The following is a 25596-nucleotide window of genomic DNA, read 5'->3' as shown; positions in this document are numbered from 1 at the left end:
ACATCACATACATGAGAATTAGCATCTGTAACTCCACCCCCACAGCTATATTGCCCATTCATCTGCCATTAAATTGGCAACAATGTCTCATTCATTCTGTTGTCTCTTTCTTTTGGTATCAACATAATTAACACACAAACATACCTATTGTGATGATACTATGAAAGCTGCAGCCAACAAAACGTTATCAACCACAGATCTACGTTTGCACAGTTGTCATAGAAACATTGCATGCCTTCATATGCATCTGACAAGGAGTGTGTGGTAATATGTGACCCGCTACAACAAAAGGATCCTAACGTCGCTGATGGCTGAGCTTAGAAAATCAATAGAATAGATGCAATTCCAAAAGTTCAGATAAATGTCATTGTTGGATAATGTAATATACAATAGCTGAAAGAACAGTGTACTACTAAGGCACCGGTGGACTGCAATATTATTGCTCCCTCGGTTGAACTGTCGTACAAGTACTTCCAAAACTGAGGCAGATATGTGTGTGGAATTATAAAGAACTGTACAACCCACTGAAACTGCTTTGATGTAGTCATTATTAGTTTTATAAAAATTCTGAAGTGCTGTTGCAGTGTTAAGACACATAATCACAACTGGCCGGATTAGAAGTTCACTTGTACAGCGTACATAGTCACTCAGTGTTGTACATAGTCACTCAGTGACAAGTTTGAATTATGTGTGCATTTATCCCATGAAAAGCAAACAACCTGCTTTTTACCTGGGGTTACCTGGGTACATGTACCCTCAGGTAAGAATTATGACACACTGGACCAAGTAATTAGAAGCAACAATCATCTAATGTACATGTATGTATCACCAAAACACACACAGGAAAAGTCTCACACAGAATTAAAAAATTTACATACTTTATAAATTCTGTAAATGACATTTAATCCAATAGTTTCTTGGTGTCCTTTTCACGAAATCATGCCTATGCAAGCAACACTTCGATGACAGGTATATTTATAGTCTTTAGTCTTTTGTAGACTCGAGGTCCCTTTTAACCATGACAAGAGTTGATGGAAAAAATGGTGGAAAAAAAAAATCAATGGTTGATGCTCATTGTGCTTCTACTTTGCAGCTGCTTGCTCTTACACTGCATAACGTCATCACATCCTCTGATACAATCTATCATATTTTCATAAATTACCAAAATGCAGCATATCTCATGCACACTCTAGTCAAGATGTCTGGTATCACACCACATCAAACTTTTTAGGCTCTTTGGTGGCTACAAGAAAAGGGAGATGTTGTCATCTCTCTGGAATTTGTCATTACTTTTTTTTTTTCATTTTTATCAAATAACAACATCAATAAGTACTACACAGCATATAGGAATGTTGATACAAAAACCCACCACCTATTGCTTTCAATGCTGGCAATGAAAAAACTGTGTTTGGTCCAAGACACTATCCTTTACATTTAGAGAACTGCAGCCTGCGTTCATAGACACCTACTGAGCAACGGCATCATCTTGCATAATCCCATCAATTGCAACTTACTCATACTCCGAACATTATATTGTCCATCATATTCCATTCCATCCATATACAAATGTGTACATGTCATGAACATACTTGTATGTATGTACAAATGTAAGTGCCAGTATACGTAATTACGTAAACATATGTGTGCATAATATACAATGTGAATGCCTATGGCTTTACATACAAGACTCTGCCGTGATATAATTTCTCTCATATTGATCAGAAATGACTTTCTAATAACACTTAATTGTCCATAACGATAAAGAGACAATAGTCCACCTGTCTGGCAAGATACAGTACTTCCATTATTGCATAACCTTCACTTTCATGTGTGACCGAGAATTTTAACCCATTGACCATGAAACATTGTTATTCTGTATAGATTTAATACATGGCACATCCGGTTACCATATGAGATGAGTAAAATTATGATTTCCAAACACCTGTATTGCCAAGAGCACTTCACACATATGCACAAGACACATGAATCCCACTGCACAAACCCTGGTGAAGTGGTTTGCCCTAAATACACACAGGAATATGCATACAGACTAGTCAATCAGTACGAGTACGGTAATACACCAGATGGTGGATTGTACTCCAACTGGGGGGAAGAATGCAAACATTTAACGACCTCTGTATGTACATGACTGTCTTTTCATAGATCTCGTATATTTTCTGCTTCATTTAAAACTAGAAAAAATCCCCACACACCGATGACTATGTATGCTATGGAGGGCACACGGTAAGGAAAGACAGACATGAGCAATCGCACAAAAAGAAAACTTGTGATGCTCGCACGGGACCTAGCGTCTTTCAGAACTGAATCCATCAGTCGGGCGATGTCACAACGTTGAACGTCTGAACATTGACGACAACACTTGTCATCTCAAATCGACTTCTTTCATCATCAAGTGTGAGCGTAGTCTGCGCGTCAAACCTAGCGTCTTCAGCATCTCTCGTCCCTTGGGGCTTGTCGGCCAACCCCCGTGAAAAAACAGCGCCCTCACACGCTGGCATTCAGGCCGCGCAGTCTTACCAGCTCCTCGTACTCCTCGTCCAGCGCCAGGCAACGTTCAAACTCTCGCCGCAGCTGGTCCGCTTCGGCTGAGCCCGCCGAGTCTTCCAAAATGTTCTGAAAAGCGTCTGAGGTGGAGTCTGGTACATCCTTAGACTCACTAGGTCCTATGTTAAAAAGAAATAACCAGACAAAAAATATTAACAGTATCAAATATTGCAAAAACAGACAATTCAGCATGTATGAAACTTTCACAACTTTTGCTAGGAGCCAAGATTTGCAAAAGAAAAATGTATGAAAAAGTTTTCATCTACACAATGCACTGAAGGCCAGTCTCCAATTTGCAAAAAAGGCCGTCGGCTGTCGTTTGCAAAAATTTAATGCCACAAATGTTTCTGGCTTTATATCATTATGATCATCATTTTTCACAGCTTCATTTTCTTTTTACACCCTGAAATCGGCAATGGAGGCGGATTTGGACCATTTTCACACGAGGTGGACCCTACGTTTTTTTTTTTTTTTTTTTTTAAAAGAACATCCAATTTGGATATTTAAAGATATAATCATTTTGAAGCTAGGAAGCTCCGTTTCCAAATCTTGCCAACACAGAAAAAGTTGTCTCCAGTGACTTTTTGCAAATCTCGTGGTGCAAACTTATGAATCATTATGAAAATGTTGCATGGGTCAACTTTCCTTGTAGAATTCAAACTATGCCTTAGGTCAACAATGTTCATTTTCAATTTGGGTGTTGTCTGAGTGGGTAATCCTACTAAACTTTGCAGTCTTCTCTTGAGACCTCTTTGTTCATAGTTTTGTGATGCAAGGTTAGGAATTCTGATTAAATTTGCATGATGTCTGTCTGAAGGAGTACTCCTACAAAGTAAATGATGTTTTATGACACCACACGTGGATAAAAACATACAGTAAACAATCACTACAGGAAGGGTAAAATGGTACCAGGCCATGGGATAAACAGATGCTGTAAGGTCAACAGAATGATGGACAACTGAAATTGTAAAATGATCAGGTAACAATTAGCAAGACCTCCAAAGGATTAAAGCAATATATCTGAAAGCAATTCAAAGTCTCTTGAAAGCACCTGTGATACTGGATATCACATTTTCTGAACATGATCTTGTACATAAGAAAAGAGACCATTCAAAACAGCAAGCTACAAAAACAAATAAAACTGAACCAAAAAAGGGCCATTCACATTAACAACGAAAAATTTTGACATTCTAAAGTCAGATGACAACATTACAGCAAAAGTTGCCAAGCAAGTGTGCTAAAACCCATCTGGAATGCTCCTGGTAAAATAAAATAAAAAAAAAATGACAAAAACAACACAAAATAACACATTTGAGTGTGATGAGTTTGCTAGATTCACTTGCAGTATGCTGTCAAGATCTGCCAGAAAATTCATGATGCGTGTCACATGACTTCCACTCGATTAGATCACTCCCCCGCAGCCAGATGAAGATGTGTGTGCAACTAGCCGGTCGGGCTAACTTTACATCAGTAGCATATGTAGCAGATTGGCGAGTGAAAAACTGCTTGTACACATCACAGGTGGCTAAAACTCACAACTTTTCTGTGGCGCCAGAACATCCCAATTTTTTGAGGTGGTGCAGATATGAATGTAAAGTGGCTTAACCCTTCTGCAACTGAAGATTTTGTATATGATGGCCTATGGTTCCCAGGAAGGTACAGCAATATTGCTCTCATTTTGATAATTTTCTAAATGATGTAAAATATCTCACTGCCTGTTTATAGCAAGTTACGTTTACTTGAAAGCCTATTACGACTTTACCAAGAGAATGGGGTGTCACAGAAATAATTTTGACATCATTTTGTTGACATTTGACCTCATTCAAATTACATGATTATATATTCTATATGAAAAAAAAAATGGTAAAGCATAAAACTATACAAAAAATGGATGGGCGGTTTAGGGAGCAATAAGAAGGGCCGTATTGGGCGTTTCAGATACTAATGGGTTAAACGCTGGCAATATCACCCAATGAGAATGAGCTAAGCGACAAAGAGGGATCGAGGCTATCACATTGAAGTCGGTCATCCTGACTCACTATTTCCAAGATATTGAAAGATCCCACAAAGCTGCTGCATGGCACAACTTGTTGCCATGAGCGATGGGTTGAACTTGACATACACAACATACATGAGCTACAAATAAATGCAGTAACAACTTCATGTTCTACACATGTGACATTTTCCTGTCTATATGGTGGCTAATAACTCTCTCACGCTGGATTCTGGCTTGAAACACATAACAATTAACAATCAATAAAACAAGATATGAAGGCAAATTCAACATTCTTCATGCAAAAATAGCCACAAGGGAATGATGTAAAGATGCTAAACATGCGATTCATGCTGCTGAAAATGGTAGCTGCCTAAATCAATAAATGCATAAAACTAAACAACAAACAAAGTTGAAGTTTAAAAGGGAGAAAAAAAAAAAGATATGAAGGACTGTTCTAATAAACTGAGTCAAACACTGGTGGCAAAATGGCATGCAGTCCCACTCACTGCCTTACATGTTGGGTAAGCAGCCCTCAGGCTGACATAGAGAATTGCTTCTCATATTCCCCTCTGATAAGGGCTTCTAATGCAGGTTCGTCCTCGATGTCACTCGAGCCGTGCTCTGATGAAGGGGGACTGGGATCGTATATCTCCAGTCGCTTCCCTATTTCCCCACAGGAAAACATTTCAAAGAATTGCAATAAAAAAGAAATCAAATAAATAATAGGTCTGTCAGGTGTAATACATTTGCACTCCTAGATTTACCCTTCTTAAAATTAGCAGTTAAAAAGGATGTCTATACATGACTGCATTGCAATGATCCCCCCCAAAAAAAGTTGCCTTCATGTAGAATAAAAATCAACAAAAAAAAAATTCCAGCTGTTGCCACAGTAACTAGAAATAAAAAAGTAAAAGAAATATAAATATCGATAATGCCTATGAAACTTGGACTGTACAGCAAATATAGTAAACTTTTCAGCAGTTTCATACATACATGTGTCATGTTCTTAGTTACAGTAGTAGGGATAAAACGCCAACGTAATCAGGATTGCATGTGTCAATATTTTTTGAGCCAACTCCTGCTTCATTCAGCAATGACAGATTTCTGGAGTTCAATTTTGTTTTTTTTTCCTTGGTGCCTCTGTGGTATCTTCTTATAACTGAGACACAGACACAGGTACAAGGTATTTTCAATTTCTAAATACACAACATGATTACATCCCTAACTGGCTACTCAAAAAGTTTTTTCGCGATAGTGCTCAAAATTGACCTCTTTGAGAAAAGATGTCTATAGGTGGTTATAAGGTCATGTTTTTCATTTCAAGAGGCAGACTTCTAGCAGCACAGGAACACATTTATCACTGGGAAGACAAGACCTTAAATCTTAAATTTTGGTGAAAAACCCTTTTTTTAAAAATTGTCAGACACTGTAAAACAAGATATTTATGCAGCATAAAACTTTTGTGAATTGGAGCCGACGGCCTTTTTTTGTGACATCAAATTTACACAAAGTGACACTGGAATGCCTAGATAGTGTAGACAAGAACTTTTGTGTGCACTTAAATTTCACGAACAGCGCACAGTTACCTTCAGGTGGCATGACCTCATTCCACTTGTAGATGCTGATGTCCACCGGCTGCTGGAGCCAACCACTGGACTGGAGCTGGGGCAGGGTGCACCGCCACTCTGGCTCTGGGTGGAGCAGCCAGGATATCAGCTGCATCAGGCCTGGAGGGTGGGAGTGGGGGGAGAAGGAGGGGGAGGTGGTAGAAAGGGGAGGGGGAGTAGGAAATTGAGACGGAGGAGGGGAAAGGAGGGTGGAATGAAATGAGAGGGCGATGGCAGGTGCAGAAAAAAGGAAATGAAGGGGGTGGTAGGAAGGCGTGGTAGAAATGGGGAGGGGTAGAAGGAGATTGAGATGGAGGAGGGGGAAGGGGGTTGGAGGAAAGGGGAGGGGGAAGGCAGGTGCAGAAGAAAGGCAGGGAAGGGGGTGGCAGAGATAGGAGGGAGGAGATGAGGGGGGAAGGAGTGGGCAGAGGATGGGGAGATGAAGGTGAGTAGAAGGGAGGGCAGGGGAGGGCAAGAGGAAAGGGAAGAGGATGGGAGGGTGAAAGGGAAGGTTGGGCGGGAGGGGACAGGATGGGATGGGGGGAATAGAAGGGAAGGGGAGATGAGAGGAAAATAGGAGGGGGAGGGAAAGGGAGGGGGAGGGGAGAGAACAGGATGGGAGGGGGTTACAGAAGGGGGGGAAGATGATGGGAAACAGGAAGAAAAGGGGAAGGAGAGGGGAACAAGAGGGGAACAAAAGAAGAAACATATGGATGGATTTTAAGATCTCATGGGCCCAAGTTTTACTTTTAGTAGACATTTTTAACAGACACTGAACATATGAATGGACATGAGAAACAGAATGCCTTGTGAATGAAAAAAAAAAAACACCTTTCAATGACTTTTATTAAATTTGATGTGTACTCTAAACACTAACTGACCAGAGTATATGAACAAAATGCTGTATGCATCGAAAGCCAGCATGCTCCGTGGATTACTCATTCATTTCATCTATCCAACCATTTATTCATACATCTGTTTATTCATTCATCCACCAACACATCTATTTGCCTTGCAGTAATGCACTCTAAGCTTTTGTTTTTTCAACATGAATTCAAATCTGGTTACGAGACAAGGTGCGCAAGAAACTTACTTGTTGAAACCGGAAAAGGCGGTTTGAGGATAGCTTCTATCGTCTCTTCCACATCATAAAAGGGATTCTCTCCAAAGACCAGTGTATACAGAGTGACTCCCAAGGCCCAGAGTTCAAGCTCTGGTCCAGAATATCTGCAAAAGTTGATAACAAAGTATAATTGATGCAATAAATGAACTGCTTCATCTTGAGTTGATATGTCTTTACTATTCTACTCCCATACTTAACTCTTTATGTGCCACAGTGGAAACCCCCTGTGTGCCACGTTATTCTGAGACAGGAAGGTAGTCATGCTTTGAGAAGGAATTCTGTTTTTCCAATTTCTATAACTTCTACAAATTTCTGTTAAGATGGGCATAATAGCAGGCAAAGTTAAAGAGGAATGCCAAGCTTTGTTTTGATATTAAATTGTATGACGAATCTATTTTCAATTTTCTTTTAAATGACCACTTGCTACATTACTGTAAAGGCATGACTTTTACACGTAAAACCGTGACAGTAACTTAGAATGTACGAGCAAATCTAGTTGGGAACACCGCTTGATAGTCAATCACCACATAGAATGTAAGCCGTATATGAGAGAAACAAAAGCACGAGATACGCTTTCATTGTGCCGCGGGATTAGCAGTGATTAGCCGATTTATTGATCGGTTTTGGCGGCTTTGTTTGTTGAGCAGAATATGCGAAGTTGGCACGCCGTCGACTGAGTGGGACGTGCGAACGTGGCACATAAAGAGTTAACCTTCTTCATCTCCCCTTCTCCATCTTTTTTATCCTTTTGTCATCCTTCATGATATTGGTAGTTTGTAGGACACTAAAATTCTTTGGGCAACTGGAATAGTACATTGACTTTACCTTCTTACTGTAAAATATTACTTGCTTCCCTACATAACTATAAATAGACACTGTGTATTGAGACATACATGTACGTTTATCATTTATTTAAAAGTAACCTTTATATCAACAATTTAATCACTGCGTGCTTTTTGTATTTTTACTTTGTATTTCTCTCTTTTTTTTTTTTGGAGGGGGGATGGGGATCTTTCGGGTTGATGGGGTGAGAAAAAATATTGGGGTTGTTATGTCCCAAGCAATATTCAAAGGTATACTGGTGAGCTATGCAGTGGAGCCTTGAATTTAGGTGAAGGAGGATAAGATCATTCAACAGCAACACACTGGAGGAAGCATATTTAGAATATCCTGTGAATGTCATCCATCTAATTCACCTCCCTTGATTTTCAGAAGTATCAACACTTGTTCAGAATTAATATGGCTCAAAAGGAATACAGACTTGAAGAAGACTAACTGATGAGATTTCACAATAAGAGAGGGTAAGAAAAAAAAATCAACCTGTTAAAAAAAAAAAAAAAAAAAATAAAGTTGGTGCAAGATTTCTTTTCCCACCTATTTCCGAGGAGCACTTCTGGTGAGCAGTACTCCATGGTGCCACAGAAGGTGGAGAATTTCTTGCCGGGCTTGAAGTACGCCGCCGAGCCGAAGTCGATGAGCTTGATGTGGAAGCGCTCGTCCAGAATCACGTTCTCGTCCTTGACGTCGCGGTGGACGATACCGTGGTCATGCAAGTACTGGACTGCTGCTACCACCTATTAGCATTAAAAAAAAACCAACCCAACAACATCAAAAATGTTGAGGAGAACTGCCAGGAGGTATTATTTGTTTAACAAGGCAACTGCACCAAATGCAGTTATTGGAGCTGTTGTGATTTTTATTTACATTTCCAAGGTATTACTTGGAAATCGATTAAGGGATTGATTCATCTTTAAGTTATATTTTCCAATCTGCTTGTACATCCATCAGCCACACGACTTCCATATTATTTTCCCTTTGTTTGTTTAAATCTTTGATCCACAATATGTAACTGATATATACTGATGGGTGTTTCATAAAGCTGTTCGTAAAGTTACAAACGACTTAAGAATGACTGATGAATAGTTCTGATGTGCTATAATTTTAGTAATTCAGCACAAGAACTGATCACCAGTCATTCTTAAGTCGTTTGTAACTTTACGAACAGCTTTATGAAACACCCCCCTGGTTCAAACTATGTGCCTTAATGTCTCTAATAGGGCTACTCACTTTTTCCGTGAATAGAAGTAATTTGGAGACACATCTGTCCAAGCATAGTTTTAACCAGAACATCTCCCAGGGCACAGTATATTTGTGTACTAGCCATGACTCTAAGTCTCCATAAGCTGAGCCTGGTTCTAGTGCCTCAAACCTACCTGTCGGAACATGTAGCTGGCCAAGGGTTCGTCAAAGTTTGGTTGGCGATCTATGAACTCAAACAGGTCAATGCCTGACCCGTGTTTTTCCATCACCAGCTGAAGGAATTCAGTATTCTCAAAGTGGTCCAGGGCCTGTCAAATCAAAAGCATGTTGTGAGTGAGACAGAATGTTTCAGCCATGGCTTATTAGAACATAGAAACAATGAAATGACATCTCCTTGTGCTGTAATTGCATGTTTATACAACAAAACTCCAGCAACAATCATTTACACAACAAAACAACAACAACAAAGAAACATGTACTGGGTTGTCAACATATTTTTCACCACAAAAACATATATTTTTTCTTGAAGCTTCGATGAAGAGAGAGAAAACATGACTGCTCAAACTTTGTAAAAACACATAAGTTTTTGTGAGCACATTTGCATGCCTGACTCAGTTGGTGGCTTACTAACTTGGCAAATTTTGCTCAAACACACAGCTGAGCAAAAACTGATCAATACATTCCAATTGCCACAGGATATTGAAACAGTCACAGTCACAGCCTATAGCCATAGCCCCCCCCCCCCCCCCGCCACAAACTTTACATCACAGCAAAGCATGAGACTTTCTATATTTTTCCATATTGCATTTCTAGCATAACTACCTCTATGAAAAGTTACATGGCTCTGAAAAAAACAAAACAGATTTTTTTCAAAAGCACTCATAATGTTGTGGTCTCAGAATAACATACCACTCAAAGAGCTAGTGGGCAACTCCGACACAGTGAGGACTGTAAACCAACACAGATCGTCCTCAGAAGCTGCGGTCACGATGGCAAAACTTTGTGACTTTTAAGATCTCGAAGTTTAAGTCCTCAATGTTTTGCCAGTGTGACCGCAAAACATCCCGAAAACCACTCATGAAACTTCTTGTGAACCTTCCCACTGAGATTAGAGAAATTTCCCAAACCCCAGCAAATCTGAAGTTTGTGCAGTCTGGACGCACATTACTGAAACTTTGAGAAGCTTATCACATGACCAGTTCATTGTGGTGTCTCTGATGTGCCGAGGACTGGGATGTATGTCACAATCATTAGCTGTTGGATGGCACATGATTTCCTCTATTTTGCACAATCGTACCGGTGGCCCTAATCTAGAGAACTGAAACTCTGAAAAATTTGGCTGCCAGTGTGAATGTACGTGCAAAATTCGCAAAGAGTTCTTGAAGTTAACCTTTGAGAAGATTTGCCTGAGTGACTTATGGCTACTGACTTCCTCTCTCACCTTGACGATGTTGGGATGGTCCAACATCCGGAGGAAGGCCACCTCCAAGGGAACACATCCCAATTTGGGGTCTTCCACCCAGTTCTCCTTCAGGACTTTGGCTCGACGGATGAACTTTACCACCACCTGGCCACATTGTCATGACAACATTGAAAAAAAAAAAGACTTTCAAAATAAAGACATTCCTTTTGATGATTAAAAGAAACACAGAGAAGAAACAAAAACAAAGACATACATGTTGTACAATCCCACGTACATGTAATGTACACATAAAAATAGGTTGCATCTGGGTAAGATACAAGTATCTAAATGTGCATAACTTCATAATATAAAGACATGTATTCTTTGTTTCCATGGTAATAGAACATCATACGATGTAAGTGGTGGATGGTTGCTTGGTACGCTATGTACTCTTTCTTGGAAGTAAATGCAAGTGTCGTCCTGGGGGGCATTTCATGATTCATTTTGTCAGTTATTTTTTCTGATAAACTATCATAAGCTACTGAAATCCTTGCATCTGATTGGCTGAGAGCAAATTCGCCTGACAAATTTGTCAAACAAATTGCTTCATGAAATTGCTTCATGAAATGCCCCCCTCCCCCCACCCCCCGGATTAGGGATTAAGTGAATATTTTTCAGAACCTCACTCACCACCAAGAAAGAGTATGAGGAGTACCATGAAACTATTCACCACTAAATATTCATATTAAGAAATTACAAAATACAAACTAGAACAAACCACTGGTATACATTTTTTTTTTTTTTTTTTTGATTGAGGCCTATTTACGCCATTTATTCGGCAAAATAAAACACAAAACCATATAATAGTGGCATTCACAATGAGAGCCAGGCAGCCTTGAAAGCATCTTGTGCTTGTGTTAGGTAGCCTACACATGAAAATACTACATACTTTACAATAGCAACACATATTACAACTGATTCTGTGTGAAATCAAGTAAATAAACATTAATAATAGTAATGACTTCAACCACTATGGGAAGGAAAAAAAGCACAGAAGTATAAAAAAGACTTGCCATTTTGTTGTCCGCAGTCCGGGTGGCCATCTTGACGAAGCCAAACGCTCCCTTCCCGATGGACTGAAGTGTGGTGTAGTGCCTCTCATACTCCCCCTGGCCTAGCCGCTTGTCATCCTGCTCCATTGACATCGATGACTCCAGGTTGACGTTCTTGCTGGCCACCTTGGCAACCATCTTTTGTGTGGGTTTGGGGGGGGGGGGGAGGAGAAAAAAATAAGTTGAGTGAGGAAACCTAGGTCAGCTCAGGTCAACTTGCTGTATATGTCATATATTTAGCAAGACTAATTTTTCAAAAATCGGGACTTCAGGACAATTTCGTGAGTGCTTGAATTTGCAATTGTGGAGTACAGTAATAAACAGAGAAATACTGTGTGCCCGGCGCACTGACGTCGAGATCAGAGTTAATAATTTTGCAAATAGATATGTGAAATTATTAACTCTGATCTTGACATCGAGTGCCATTCGCAAATTCGAAAATTTTTTAAATTCGCAAATGGTACTTGACATGAGAAATTCATGAAAATAAAACACTTGTGAAATACAAGCACATGTATTTGATGTATGCAGTACTTGCCTCCAACCCCAAGACACCCCCCCCCCAAAAAAAAAAGACTCTGTCTGTCACTCTTTCTGCCTGTATCTCTCTTTCTCTCTCACAAAATCTGAGACCGCGAGCTCCCCATAGGCTGGCTAGCACTATAAAACAGCATCATTGCCATCATTTGTTCAAATGCATGTACTGTTAATTTATGATATTCATAGAAAGATGCAGATATTAAAGGGTGTGTACAGTTCTGGTCGAGGTGAGGATTTAGCTTTTAACGTTTTGCGAGATATTCAGAAACCACTCTATGAGATGTCAAAGAGCATGCAAATCTAAGGGGTATCAAAGTTTATTTGATGAAATTCGGTTTTGAAATGGCTGAGATATCCAAAAACAAGGTGAAACAAACAGATCCTAATAAAGTTGTGGCATGTCGCCTTTTATCATTAGCACTTTTTGGGATATCTCAGCCATTTGAAAACCAATTTTCATCAAATAAACGCTGAATCCTTCTTGAAATTACATGCTCTTTCATATTTCATAAGAGGCTTTTCATTATGTCACTTAGGAATGTTCAAAACATGAATCCCCACCTCAACCAGTACTGTACAGTCCCTTTAAAATCCAGGCCGAACTGAATGAAATTGAACTAAACTAATTTTTAGATCACATTAAACAAGACACACTGACACACACATACCTCTCCCATGCTCTTGGTGTTGAATGAGCTGTTACAGGTGCTGTCTATGCTGGAGGCATGGGGGATACTGGTCGACATGTGACCCCCGTCCGTCTGCTCGGCGGGGTCACGTGACATCCAGATGCAGTAGAGCGATCCGCCATCGTCAAGCTCAATCTGCTTGATCTGGAACATGATGCCTGCCAGACAAATCGAGACGCCAGAAAATTGATGATGGTTGGGTGAGGTCAAAATAAGTTCAGGAAGAGGAAAAAAGTTTCTTATTAAACATGATCACTTTCTTAACTCTTTATTTGTCTAATTTACCAAACTTTTCTGTGAGCATTCAGTAATCCCTCCAGATCCCTCCTTCATTATGGTAATTAATCCAATGTAGCCCTCGGGAGAAGGGATAAATAAGTACCCCCATCAACAATTTGTGTAACAATTTCAAGATGCAATTTTTTTTTCCCTGAAATTTCATGACATTTTTCTTTCAGATCTTGCCCATATTTTGAGATCCTATTCATGAAAATTGGGGTACACTTGCAGAAATACAGCATATTTCCATGACCAATGACTTTTGTGTGTACAATGTATGGCCTTGACAAGAAGTATTGTCAGATGATTTTATTTTTCCTGGTTTTTCTCAGATAACATCCATTTTGGTCATCACCAACTTTTGTAGATAAAAAGAAACAATGAAAAACAAAAAACCAAAGAAATACACTAGAAAAAATAAAACATATAAGAAACTCAATTTGATACTGTAATTTTATTCACGCAAATTTGTTTAAAATATTTAAAATCATTTACACAAAGATTTAGCCCATTTGAAGGTTTATTTTAGGGAATCAGTGTCTAAAAATCTGATTCTACACACACATACAACGTACCAAAAAAAAAATGCATAAATTAGAGTAGTTAAATGGCAAAAAATACTTCAAAAATCAGGGAGAATTTCATACTATTTTGACAGGAAATAAAGAGAAGTTTAATTTTGGGGGGAACCTTTGCAAAATAAGGGAGACTTGGCAAACTCTTGTACTTACCCAAGGCATTGCCATCTCTGTGTCTGGCCATGCCCATGAAGCCTCCCTCTGGTATGGGACCAGAAGAGATTAAAGAGAAGGGTCTGCCCAGCTTGCCGGCTGGTGTGGAGGTATACACTGCTTTGGTGGTTTCCTGGTGGTCGCCCGTCACTGGCGTGGTGTCGTTGCTCCCTAGTATCGAGTCATCCTTGTCTACCTTCGAGCTCTCGCCGCTCGCACTGCAGCTCATGTTATTGTTTGCTTCATGCTCCTTCTCGGCATTGGGCGCAGCCAGAGGGCTGGACGTGGAGACTGACCCAGACTCTGTCCAGCAAGTCCTGCGGCTACCGCTCTCCTCTGCAACCACACCATCCTTCGGCGGTGTGCGGTCCTCTGGCTTTACCTCCCGCGCGGTCAGCACCTCGCTTTCCTCGCTTCCTACCGAATTCAGATCCAGCTGAATCCCTGTCACGACGTCGCTGCCACTGGACGAGCCTTCCTCCCCATCAGCCTTCTTATCCTCAACGTTCTCACTATTTGCACTTACCCGCTCCACCTCCTGACTACCGGCATCCCCGCCCCCCATCGCCTTTGATGACTTGCCATCCTCCTCCCCACCTAGCGACAGCCTCTCGAATCTCGCAATCTCTTCACTGACCTTTCCGGGACTCATCTGCCCAACAGACTTCGCTTGGCGTTTCGGCGACGCTTCGCCTCCCAGCTCGCTAACCCTCCCGAGGGCGCTCTCACTCCCGATCTGGACCTCCGTGCTTTCATGTCTGCTGCCATGGACGCACGACGGTAGACCCAGCAAGTCCACCTCTGCCTCCTCTTCCTGGGAGAGGTCTATACCATTGTCTCCCGCACACAGGAGTTCGTCTGTGGTGGCACTCTCCGGGCGGGGCAATATGTCGGGTGTTTCTAGGCCGGCTGCAATCTCTCCCGCAGCTCGGATCAGATCAGCTGTGTCTGGCCTGGATATAATTTTGTTGTTTCATAACATAATTTCAAATTTCTTCTCCTTCACACACACTTCGGGCCAATCAGGCCAGCCATGAATCCCCATGCTACCAGACCTTTAACTGATGAATGTACAGCTATGAGTAACATACCTGATATGGAGCTATGGATGCACTCTTAGTGTTTAACACACACTAAAGAAAATAAATAAATAACTAGAAATGTCACTAAGGCGACTGGTATGCCTCCGCCATAATGCATGATTCTCCTAATAGGTCTATAGTACATGTAGACAATGTGTGATTACATTTTCACAAAATTGGCAAAATATTAAAATAACAAGTTTGTCACAAATGTGTTGAATGTTCATCTTCCTTGACCTAGGTTTAATTGGATGAATAGGAGAGCATGTACTTGGGGATTTAAGGACTTTAACTTGACTTTGACCCATTCATAGTTTATGCATTGAGTAATTTTCAAGGTACAATGTATGGAGAAAAAGTGCAATTTCTATAATGAAAAGTTCATTGTTACCATTTTCTTCTGGCCTTTGACCCTAAAATTCATAGGATAATCACTGTCAGGCACAACATGCATAAATACATAGTAAGTTTCACGATAACTTGAGCCACTTCTGAGATATGGAGGAAAGAGTTAGTTCAGCACTTTCCCTTGATCTTTGACCTTTTGACCTTTGAGACAAAAAAAAAAGAAGAAAAAAGAAAGCTTCCAGAGAATCTCTATCAGGTTATACATGCATACACCAAGTGTAAAAAAAAAGATAATCCTGCTGGCATTGCATAAATATGAGGGAAATAGTAAAATTTTGAAGTGTTGCCCTTGACCTTTGACCCACGAACCCTACAAATTCTCTAGATATTCCCTGCCAGTCAGTACATGTATATATACTATATGTTCCATGAAGATACCTTGAACAATTTCCAAGATACAGAGAAAAAGTTAAGTTTAATAATTTTACTTGACCTTTTGACCTTTGACCTTTGACTTCATGACCCCAAACTTTCACCAAAGACTCTTAATTGGGTAATACATGTATACACTAAGTTTCAAGAAAATATCTTCAGGCATTGCATAGATATGGTGGAAATAGTGAAATTTTACGTATTTGACCTTGACCTTTTGACCTTTGACCTTGAGCATGTGCACCCAAAAGTTGATAGGCACAACTTCACCCCCTAATACACATACATGCCAAGTTTCATTAGGATACCTCAAAAGGTTTTTTAGTTACGCTGTCCACAAAATTCATTACGGACGGAAGGACGGACGGACGGAAGGACGGACGGACAGACGGATGGACAACCCGAAAACATAATGCCTCCGGTACCACTTCTGGCGGAGGCATAAAAATATGAAAAATACATAATACACACACAAGAACAGCTACATAATTACGTCAGTGATACAGGGAATACAGATATCCTGTAATTTGCTTATAGTCAGAAACACACTACAATCACATGCCCACACATTCACATAGTGGGAAATTCACACATCAGTTCTAAAGTCAGAAAAGTGACAGGAGGGGGGCATTTTATGAAGCACTTTGCCCCCCCCCTCCCCCCCCAAAAAAAAAAAAAAAAAAAAATTGTAACAAACTGATATAAGCTACTGAAATCCTTGCATCAGATTGGCTGAAAGCAAATTTGTCAGAAAAAAATATCTGACAAAATGCTTCATGAAATGCCCCCCCATCAGATTGGCTGAAAGCAAATTTGTCAGAAAAAATATCTTACAAAATGCTTCATGAAATGCTCCCCCCCACCCCCGATCTGATCAGCACCTTGTTTCACTCACCTCTTGAGGCCAACATGTGACACTTCGTCCGCTGGATGCATGATGATGTCATCACCCTCCCCCTTTGGGGAATCCCCGGTTTGACCCGAAGTGGGTGGGGCAGCAGGTTCCGGTACCTTGGAGGCCGGTCTGCTGGTTGGCAGGTTGAATTCCTCCTCCGACTCCTCTTCGTAGCTGTCGTCATCCAGGGGTGGTAGCGGCATGGAGCTGTCATCCAGCATGTCCACGTGCTCGTAGAACTCGGGCACTATGCTGGTTATGTGCTGTGTATTGGATGTGAGGTGAAATTCTAGATTCATACAATGGTGTACATGTTGGCTAGGACATGAATATGGGCCTATGCCCTGCAAATCAGCCTGTTTAGTATGGCTACCTGCTATGGTAGATACAGTTCTGCTGCTGTGTGCATCCCGCTGCACAGGAGCCTTGGTTTTAATGAGTGAGGGAGGTGGCTGAGAAATCAAAGAAACTGATTATTTCTCTCAAATTACCAGGAACTATAAAAATCCTTGAATATAACTCCTAAAATTGCAGCAAAATTGCCAACTATGGCACAAGTTACATCAAATCACAGGAATGAAGCACCTTTTCTCTCCAAAATATGGTTGCGAACAGATCGAACATGCGCATGCGGGTGGAATCTCATATATTTTCATAAGGCAGTTGTGTGTAGTCTCAAAAATAAAAATTGCCCGTATTTCCCATATTTCAGGTAATGGTAACACTCAAACTGCTTTTTAGGATGATATGTGTGTGAACATGTTGATCTCAGATGAAGAAGAAGAAAAAAAAAGAGCATTGCCTAATACTTTGGCTGTGTGTGACATTCGCAAATCATAAAATACTGTCATAACAGTTGATACGTAGGAAGAGGACAAGAAGAAAGAGAAGGGTGGGGAAGAGGGAGAGAAAGTAGAGGAGGAGGAGGAGGACGAAGAGAAGGAGAAGGAGGAGGAGGAGGAGGAGGAGGAGGAGGAGGAGGAAGAATAACTGACCTTCCCAATGAGGTCATCTTTTGGCTGACCAAACAGCATCACGGAGAAAGTCGAGTTGATGCTGTGAATTGTGCCGTCGGGCAATATCGTCACCAGGCCGCTGATGTTGGCAAACACCCACACACTGGCACAAAACAGCTGGTCTCCAAGGCTAACAGCTCCTAAACAAAACAGAACAAAAGCAATATTCGAATATGAGATTTAATACACAGCAATACTGTAAAACGAGGAATGCTTGCGTGCATTTTACTTTCGCGAATTTTGCAAGCGCCAACACTCGCGAAAGTAAAATGCACATGGAAGCTCTTGCCTACACAATACGCACTTGACGCCAGTGGCAATTCGCGAAAATTTCATGCCGCCAGAAAGGTCATCGGCACCAATTCGCAAGGAAAATGTTCATGCCGCGAATATATCGTGTATGACAGTACTTGGCAGAATACTGCAAGTATTTAAATGAAATTGCTGAGCCAAATCGCTTCCTTTTAAAGATAGGGACTACTCTTATGCAGACAGTTCATTAGTGCTAGCAGAGTAACAATACACACAAATGTACATGTACATGCATCTGAAATTCAGAATTTCTCCTGTCAATGAATCCTTCACTCCTTTGCAGGTCCACAGTAGTTTGGAAAGTTATCATGGGTCAGAGTTTCAAGTACCCAAAGTCTATGTTAGGAGAGATATCAAGGGTCACTATGAGGCTGTTTCACAACCACAGTGTGGTCCTGATGCATAGCACTACAGTAACTTTAAAGTTACATGTAACAGTAACTAGACGGCACTCAATGGCAGACGTCATTGATTTCTTGGCTTTGACTGCGGATGAAATAGCATTGCTATCACAGTTACCATTAGTTGCAGAGTCGCTATCAATATAATGTAGAGTCCCCATAATTCCATGCAACAGGGCCCATGTCAGCCTAAGTGAGAGTGAGACATATTATGTTCAAGTCCCTTTCTTGCTACGTGGGTTTGAGACACTTGTTACCTTCAGCCTTCTCTGGAGGCCTGGACAGGTCGTAGTCAGCCCAAGAACCCCCTGTAGACTGGAGATCTGGTGTGCCCCGGTGGTTGGCTAGGGAGAAGTTGGAAGCTGTGAATGAGAAAAGAAGCAAAGGTAAAAGTTGCTAATATATACACACCCCCACACACATCACCACACTCTTCAAAACAGTTCAGAAAAGAAAGTTCATGTGGGATTTGGATCTATCTTAAATGGCCATTAAGGAAGCAGTTAGGTGCCTATGAGCAAGCATCCAATTTCGAAAACTTTCAGTTCCCTCTAAAGGTCAAGGCAATGTGGACAAAGTGCTTTACTCAATGGTACAACAGATGCTGCCAGTGGATTTGAACCCCAACCTCAACACTGAGTACGAACAGTCTTAACCACTGGGCTACAATGCCTTTCTCTCTCTGGCCCTCACACAGTAGTTTCTGTCTGTCTTATTCTTTATTGAGACTGGGAGTTCACTCTCATCTCGAAAGTGAGAGAACTCACCCTGCCCGGTATCATCCAGCGATGTGTTGTCGAGAAGCTGCTGCGGCTCAAATTTCTTGACGTGGACGGAGGCGGGGAAGGAGGACCCGTCCCTGGTCCTCCCCGTCACTTGTTGCTTCTTCACCCCCTGCACAGAAAAATTTAGGGAAATCTGGACATGAATTTTATGTTAAAGGCAATGGGAGACTTGTAAGACTTGGATATTTGTGCTTACTCCGAATATCACTGTTTTATATTGAAAGAAAATTGTGAGAATCAAAAATATCAGAATTTTCTTATCATAAAAGGGATGGTATAGTATTGATGTAGAAGAAGATTGGGCTTTAACTTTTTGCGAGACACCAAGAAACCACAGACATATCATTCTATTCAAAGAGGAATTCCAAGTTTGTTTGATGAAAATCGGTTTTGGAATGGCTGAGACATGCAAAAACAAAGTACAACAAAGTGATCGTAATAAAAACTGGGTCCCACCTTTCATTAGGATCGCTCTGTTTTGGATATCTTAGCCATTTCAAAACCAATTTTTATCAAGTAAGCGTTCAATGAATTTTTCTTGAAATTACATGCTCTTTCACATTTCATAAGAGGTTTCTCATTATCTCGCCAAACAATGCTACAAACCTGAAGTTAGGTCTCAACCAAAACTCTACGATTCCTTTAAGTCCCATTTTAAACTTGTGAACACACATGAAGTGTTAAACCTTTCTATGCTTTGAGTTCTAATCGGCACAGAAAACCCCATAGCATTGTACACACTGTCTAAAGTTCCTGGTACAGAAAGGGTTCAAGAGTCCCCCAGAGCCATTCAACCACTTTGCCACAGTTTTCCAACACGGATGTGAGGTGAGGTGAGGGGATGGGGGAAGTTTCAAGCGTTGTACTCACAGCGTCCATGTTGCCATTGATCAGCGGGAGGCTCAGATGCGGGAGAATCTGCTTGACGCTCATTCCCACCAGCTCCGACTCTGAGGTGAAGCCGTGGAGGTGGACGATCTCTTCACTCGCCCTCACTATTGCACCCTAATGCAAACAAAAAGGACTAAGATTCACCTGCAGGCAGCAAAATCCTATACATGTATCTATATAGCTTCATTTTTATTTTTTTTTGGGGGGGTCTTATAAAATACAGTCTACACGATTCTGGAGGTTACACAGTTTTATCAATTTTATGAGCATAAATGTGTACACTGCATTTGAAATTAAAAAGCTCGAAAGAAACGCTTTAAAAGTTGAAAAAGATGAGACAAGCAAACTCCCATCATATAGATATTTCTTCTTTTGTTTTGTTTTGTTTTGTTTTGTTTGTTTGTTTTTTTTTTTTTTTTTGGGGGGGGGGGGTTCATATCCCATGCAGTCTCCATGAGTTGAAAGGTTATATAGTATGTCTACTGGATTTGAAAATGAGGTGGTTGGAAAAAGAAAACCCAAACCTTCAAATTATGACAGATGAGGCATAATGGCTGCAAGACAAGTAGTCACATAGTTCACTCAAGTTCTTGGCTTTATAGGTGAGCTAAAAAGAATGAATTAAACTTATCCTCCACCTCATTCAAAAACATTTAAACTTGGAAACTCTGCCCAAACTGAATTGGTACCTACAAAGAACCAAGTCACGCTTTGCCAGGCATAAAAACAGACCATGCATATCAAAGTCATAATGTTCTTGATCTTGAACTTAGTTAGAGAAACGTTGAATTGAGCTTGTCTTACTGTGATGTCAAAGACAATGGAACCTGACGTCCTCTCCACGGGTTCCATGACGACAAGACACTTGGGGTTCTCTTCATCGGTCAGTTTCTTCATCCAGAGAGACACCGGGATGGACAGACCGCTGGTGTCCACCACATCAAACTAGAAAACAATTCAATTCAATTCCTTTATTTTCACTCCTTTTTTCCAACAAAACATAACACAGAATAAATCAGGAATTACATCACCAGCATACATTCAACTGTGCAAAGGATAAATGATCGTTTACGAACATGCATACCATCAAAATACAGAGAGGTCAAGTAAAAAGCACTCAATGGGACATGCAATAGAATTATGTCATTAAAGAAACTAAAAATTGACAGACAACCTGATTATTTTAACCCTACACTGTAACTGCACTGGGGGGCCTGGGAGGCCCCCCCCCCCCCTCCATACTTTTGGCGATTGCATCCCGACCGCTGGGAATTTCGGATTCTCGCTTCATGACTTTTTCCCCTGAAGTCTTGCGCACATTTTGATACCACATTTGTCCATATCGGACCTACCTAGGGGATGTTATGGGCCAATTAGTATGCACATGTCATTAAAACGACTAATTGCTGCATATATTTGTGTACAGTTACATACTGTCAATAGACCATGGCTTGCATTACTTTATAAATTTTGCTCAGGAATTGGTTTTCTACTTGGTTCATGCTTCTATATTGTTCTGAAATAAATTGGGCAAAGTTTAGAAACAATGATATACATAAGGAATATGAAACAATAGAAAACATAAGAAATAAAAACAATACAAAACATAACAAAAAAGTTGTTTTTTTCTCGTTTTTTTTTTTTTCTCTCTCTGAGGGGGAAATTGAGTTTTTATCCACATAGATGATTCAAATAACTCTTAGAAAAAAATTAAATACATAACAAATGTAAACAGTAAAAACAAAAGAAAGAAAAACATTGGAAAAACAAAAGAATAACTGATATTTTCACTTTTTGAAACAAAAAGCATGATTCTGTATAGTTAATTTCAAAAATGTTTTAGGAGTATGGCAAATAACTTGTGTGATTTTTCTCACATTTCTATACTTTTTGTATTCATTGATATTTCTTATATTTTGCACGCAAAATCACATATAAGCTAATTTTTATTTAAAAAATCATGAATTTACATAAATTTGCATAAATCATACTTCAAGTTTACAATATCAGGGACATTAGAATACAGTTGAAAAGTATGGTAGTGCCCATGGGTCCTGTAAAAGGATAATTTTACTTCCAGTTTCATTTTAGTACGTCATACATTTCAAAAGTATGCAAAAATTCATAAGTAGTAAATTTGCATATTAATAGTTTATGCAAATCTGCTGTACTTATAAAAATAGATAAGAATTTATTTATTTCACATTTGGGAAACATTATTCTTCATTATTACACAGTTTTCATGTAATTTTGTACTTGTTTAGGCTGAAATTATGAAAATATCCCCCAAATGCATAAAATACGCATTATGAGTAATCAATGCGAAGATCTATCAGCATGCAAATTTTCAAGTTCATCGGACATTGTGTTTCCGAGATCAATGGGGGCCTCCCAGGCCCCCCCCCCCCCCCCCAGTATTTTCATGGAGCCAAATAGCCCAGTACAGTAAGGGTTAACTATCATGTAATTCTAATCAACAGAAAATATTCGATAGTGAAAATAAGCATCATCTCTTCATCATATTCTTGGCCACAGAAGTCAAACAATTTGCTGCATACAGTATCAGATGATGTAGCTGTCACACTGGTATACCAATGCCTTTACAGAAAAGGGGGACTTGAACCAGCGACCTGCCGACACTCACCACTTTGCCAGAGACCATGACCACCTGACCACTGGTCTCTAGGTGTTCCTCCATGAGGGCCTGGGGCCCCTCCCGGTTCTGCAAGGACAGGAGGTCTGTCATCTTCTTCCCTATCATCTCCTCCGGATTGTAGCCAAAGAGCTCCCCGGCCATCTTGCTTGCAACAAGGATCTGCAGAAAGCGAAATGTTTGAAGATTGCACAGGCTTGAAAACTTGAAGTGGCATTTAATTGTTTCTTATTATGCTGGCAGGAATTTGAGATTTGCTCATTGATTTTTTTTTTTTTTCAGACAAAACTGGATATGAAAAGGCTAGGAATGATAACTGATGTACGGAGAAAACAAACAGAGATTAAAAAGAAAAGATGTTTTTCACTGTAGGAAGGCAGAGGAAAATATACATTCGATATTAAGAGAAAGAGAAAAAAAGAGATACAGTGTAAAGCTCATATTGCACAAAAAGCTCGAAAGGACAAGTACCGGAAAGTAGATGAAACTACAAGTACAAGGAGGAGAAATATAACAGGGGAGAGAAAGTGACATAAAACATCCATTGACTTTGATTACGGAAAATAAAACACACAGTACTGGATGTATTCATACAGGTATGATCTATGCGAGTTGAGGGCCACTGTGTGATCAGGACCTTTAAAACATACAAGATTTGGCGGGATAAAGACAAAATCTTTATACCAGGAAGGACAGACATTGTACACAGAGGAAAGAAAACTTTTAAGAACAAGGGAGGTGTGAGAGAGAAAACCAGAAACAAAAGAACAGGAGCAAAAACAAATTGAAACTGACTTTTATACTACAGGATAGTTGGAAAAAAGAAAGGAAAATATAAGTCCTAATGATTTAAAAAAAAGTGACGAAAACAAAAAACATAGAAATAAAGGCATATGGATATTCATGGTAAAAGTAGTAAGATTTTGGATGTGAGAATGAGTATTAAGAAGGTAAAAATAAATGAAATCGGAAGGAACAAATGGTTCAAGATTGACACTGCACTGTAAAACATATTTTAGCGGCATGAAATTTCTGCGAAGTGCCTCTGGCATTCAATGTTTACAGTGTAGACAAGAGTTTTCATGTGCATTTTAATTTTGTGAATCTTGGCTCTTGCTAAATTCGCGAAACTAAAATGCATGCGAACATTCCTCGTTTTACAGTAGTTCAAGGAGATGCTCACCTTGGTGGAGCGAGCCTCAATGGTCAGCATTGCCTTGTTTGGATTCCTCACAGTAGTGGGTAGTACCATGCCCGTCTGTGCCCCGCCCACAAAGTTATAGAAGGACCATGACCTCCCCAGCGAGATGTTGAGTGGGGGCGGGGTGGGGGTAGGGGCAAAGGAGCCCTTGGAGAGACCGCCAGCGAAGCTGAGGGAGTGGAGTTCATCACCTGTACAGGGGTCGGGGTGGGGTATGATGCAAAAGATTTGATACTTTACTGTTTGTTTGTTTTTTCTTGTACACTGCATTAGAAACCCTTTCGTCAAAGCTTGATTTGACACTTTGACACTTGACAAGACCTAGTAAACCTAACACAGCCCCTTTCTACCACCACACAACAGCAACATAATTAGCTTGTGAATAAATGATGAGAAAGTACACTCAGCAGTTTATTCCCTTCATTACATCATCGTGTATAGAGAACTACTTCAATATCTCTAACAGAGCTTTCAGTTTGGGGTGTTGTGGTCTGTCCACAGCCTGGCCTGATTTCCACAGGAAAAAATAATAATCCCAAAACAGCATGATACAGAACTTGGTTTAAAAGACGACAAAGAATATTTGTCAATGTCCCAAAAGCATAGATCTGATTGGAATATAATAGAAGACAAAATGAAGTCAAAATGGAAAACTACATTAATTTAAAATATTTTTTAAATAACATTTAAGTATTTTTCAAATATCATTTAAATTTTTTAAACATTATTTAAATATCAAATATCAAAAATATCAAATAATGCCCTAAGGCTGGTGCCTTGGTGAAGTATTACAAATAAACCAACAAACCTAACAGGACAGAGTGCACACAACAGCACATCCATTCAAGAACACATAAAAACAAAACTTCATCACAGATGGAATGGAGTTTCCCTATAGAGCACTATTAGGAAAGATCACTATTCACCACCTCAATGCCAAAAACAGGTCAAGAGTTGGTTTTGACATTTTAATGACCTTTGAACTTGTCCAGGGTGCAGCCAGCAGGTGCCATGTCCTGGGTGGAGGTGAGCTCTGTGCCCTGGGCGCTGGACGGTGGCTCTGTCAGAGGGAAGGTCTGGTTGAAGTCCAGTGAAGTGTTGAAGGACGTACTCAGACCTAGCTGGGCTGCCCGCTCTCTGCACACAATCATCACACACAAAAATTTCATTTAACTCTTGAAATAAAATAAACCAGGCAGCAAAAAAAAGCAACAACAAACAAACAAACAAACAAAAAGGCAAACAAAGAAACCAACAAAGACAGGCACACTTTGCCTTCATTACATTTCACCTGTGGAATCTTGAGATTCAGGGATTGCTATACAGGCCTCTTGGGCGACAACCTCTTAATTTGGAGGTTGTTGGGGCCTGAACTTGGATGCTTCGAGGATGATGATCCCGTCCCAAACATCAATAATTTTAGAACAAAAATTTTCCAATTTTGATCCATGGATGTTCACTGCGCTCCATCCTCACCTTTTGCCCGTCCGGATCCT

General features: G+C 40.3%; 1 protein-coding gene across 1 annotated transcript in view; it reads right to left on the bottom strand.

Annotated features, from left to right (window-relative positions):
- Nucleotides 1–1653: 1653 nt before the first annotated feature.
- The window catches only part of LOC140239836 (PAS domain-containing serine/threonine-protein kinase-like), a 43098-nt gene continuing 19155 nt past the window's right edge, over nt 1654–25596 (bottom strand). Inside the window, 20 exon segments of the mRNA XM_072319658.1 lie at nt 1654–2684; nt 6148–6288; nt 7262–7395; nt 8666–8865; nt 9505–9639; nt 10773–10898; nt 11807–11983; nt 13054–13232; nt 14085–15037; nt 16023–16043; nt 16325–16373; nt 16927–17104; nt 17837–17997; nt 18828–18932; nt 19338–19464; nt 20226–20360; nt 21051–21191; nt 22891–23061; nt 24083–24291; nt 25077–25237. Coding sequence (XP_072175759.1) covers nt 2506–2684; nt 6148–6288; nt 7262–7395; nt 8666–8865; nt 9505–9639; nt 10773–10898; nt 11807–11983; nt 13054–13232; nt 14085–15037; nt 16023–16043; nt 16325–16373; nt 16927–17104; nt 17837–17997; nt 18828–18932; nt 19338–19464; nt 20226–20360; nt 21051–21191; nt 22891–23061; nt 24083–24291; nt 25077–25237 — 3682 coding nt within the window. The 3' untranslated portion in view covers nt 1654–2505.

The sequence above is a fragment of the Diadema setosum genome, chromosome 16, assembly GCF_964275005.1.
Source record: "Diadema setosum chromosome 16, eeDiaSeto1, whole genome shotgun sequence".
NCBI classification, from domain to species: domain Eukaryota; kingdom Metazoa; phylum Echinodermata; class Echinoidea; order Diadematoida; family Diadematidae; genus Diadema; species Diadema setosum.
This window is presented reverse-complemented; position numbering and strand designations above follow the sequence as displayed.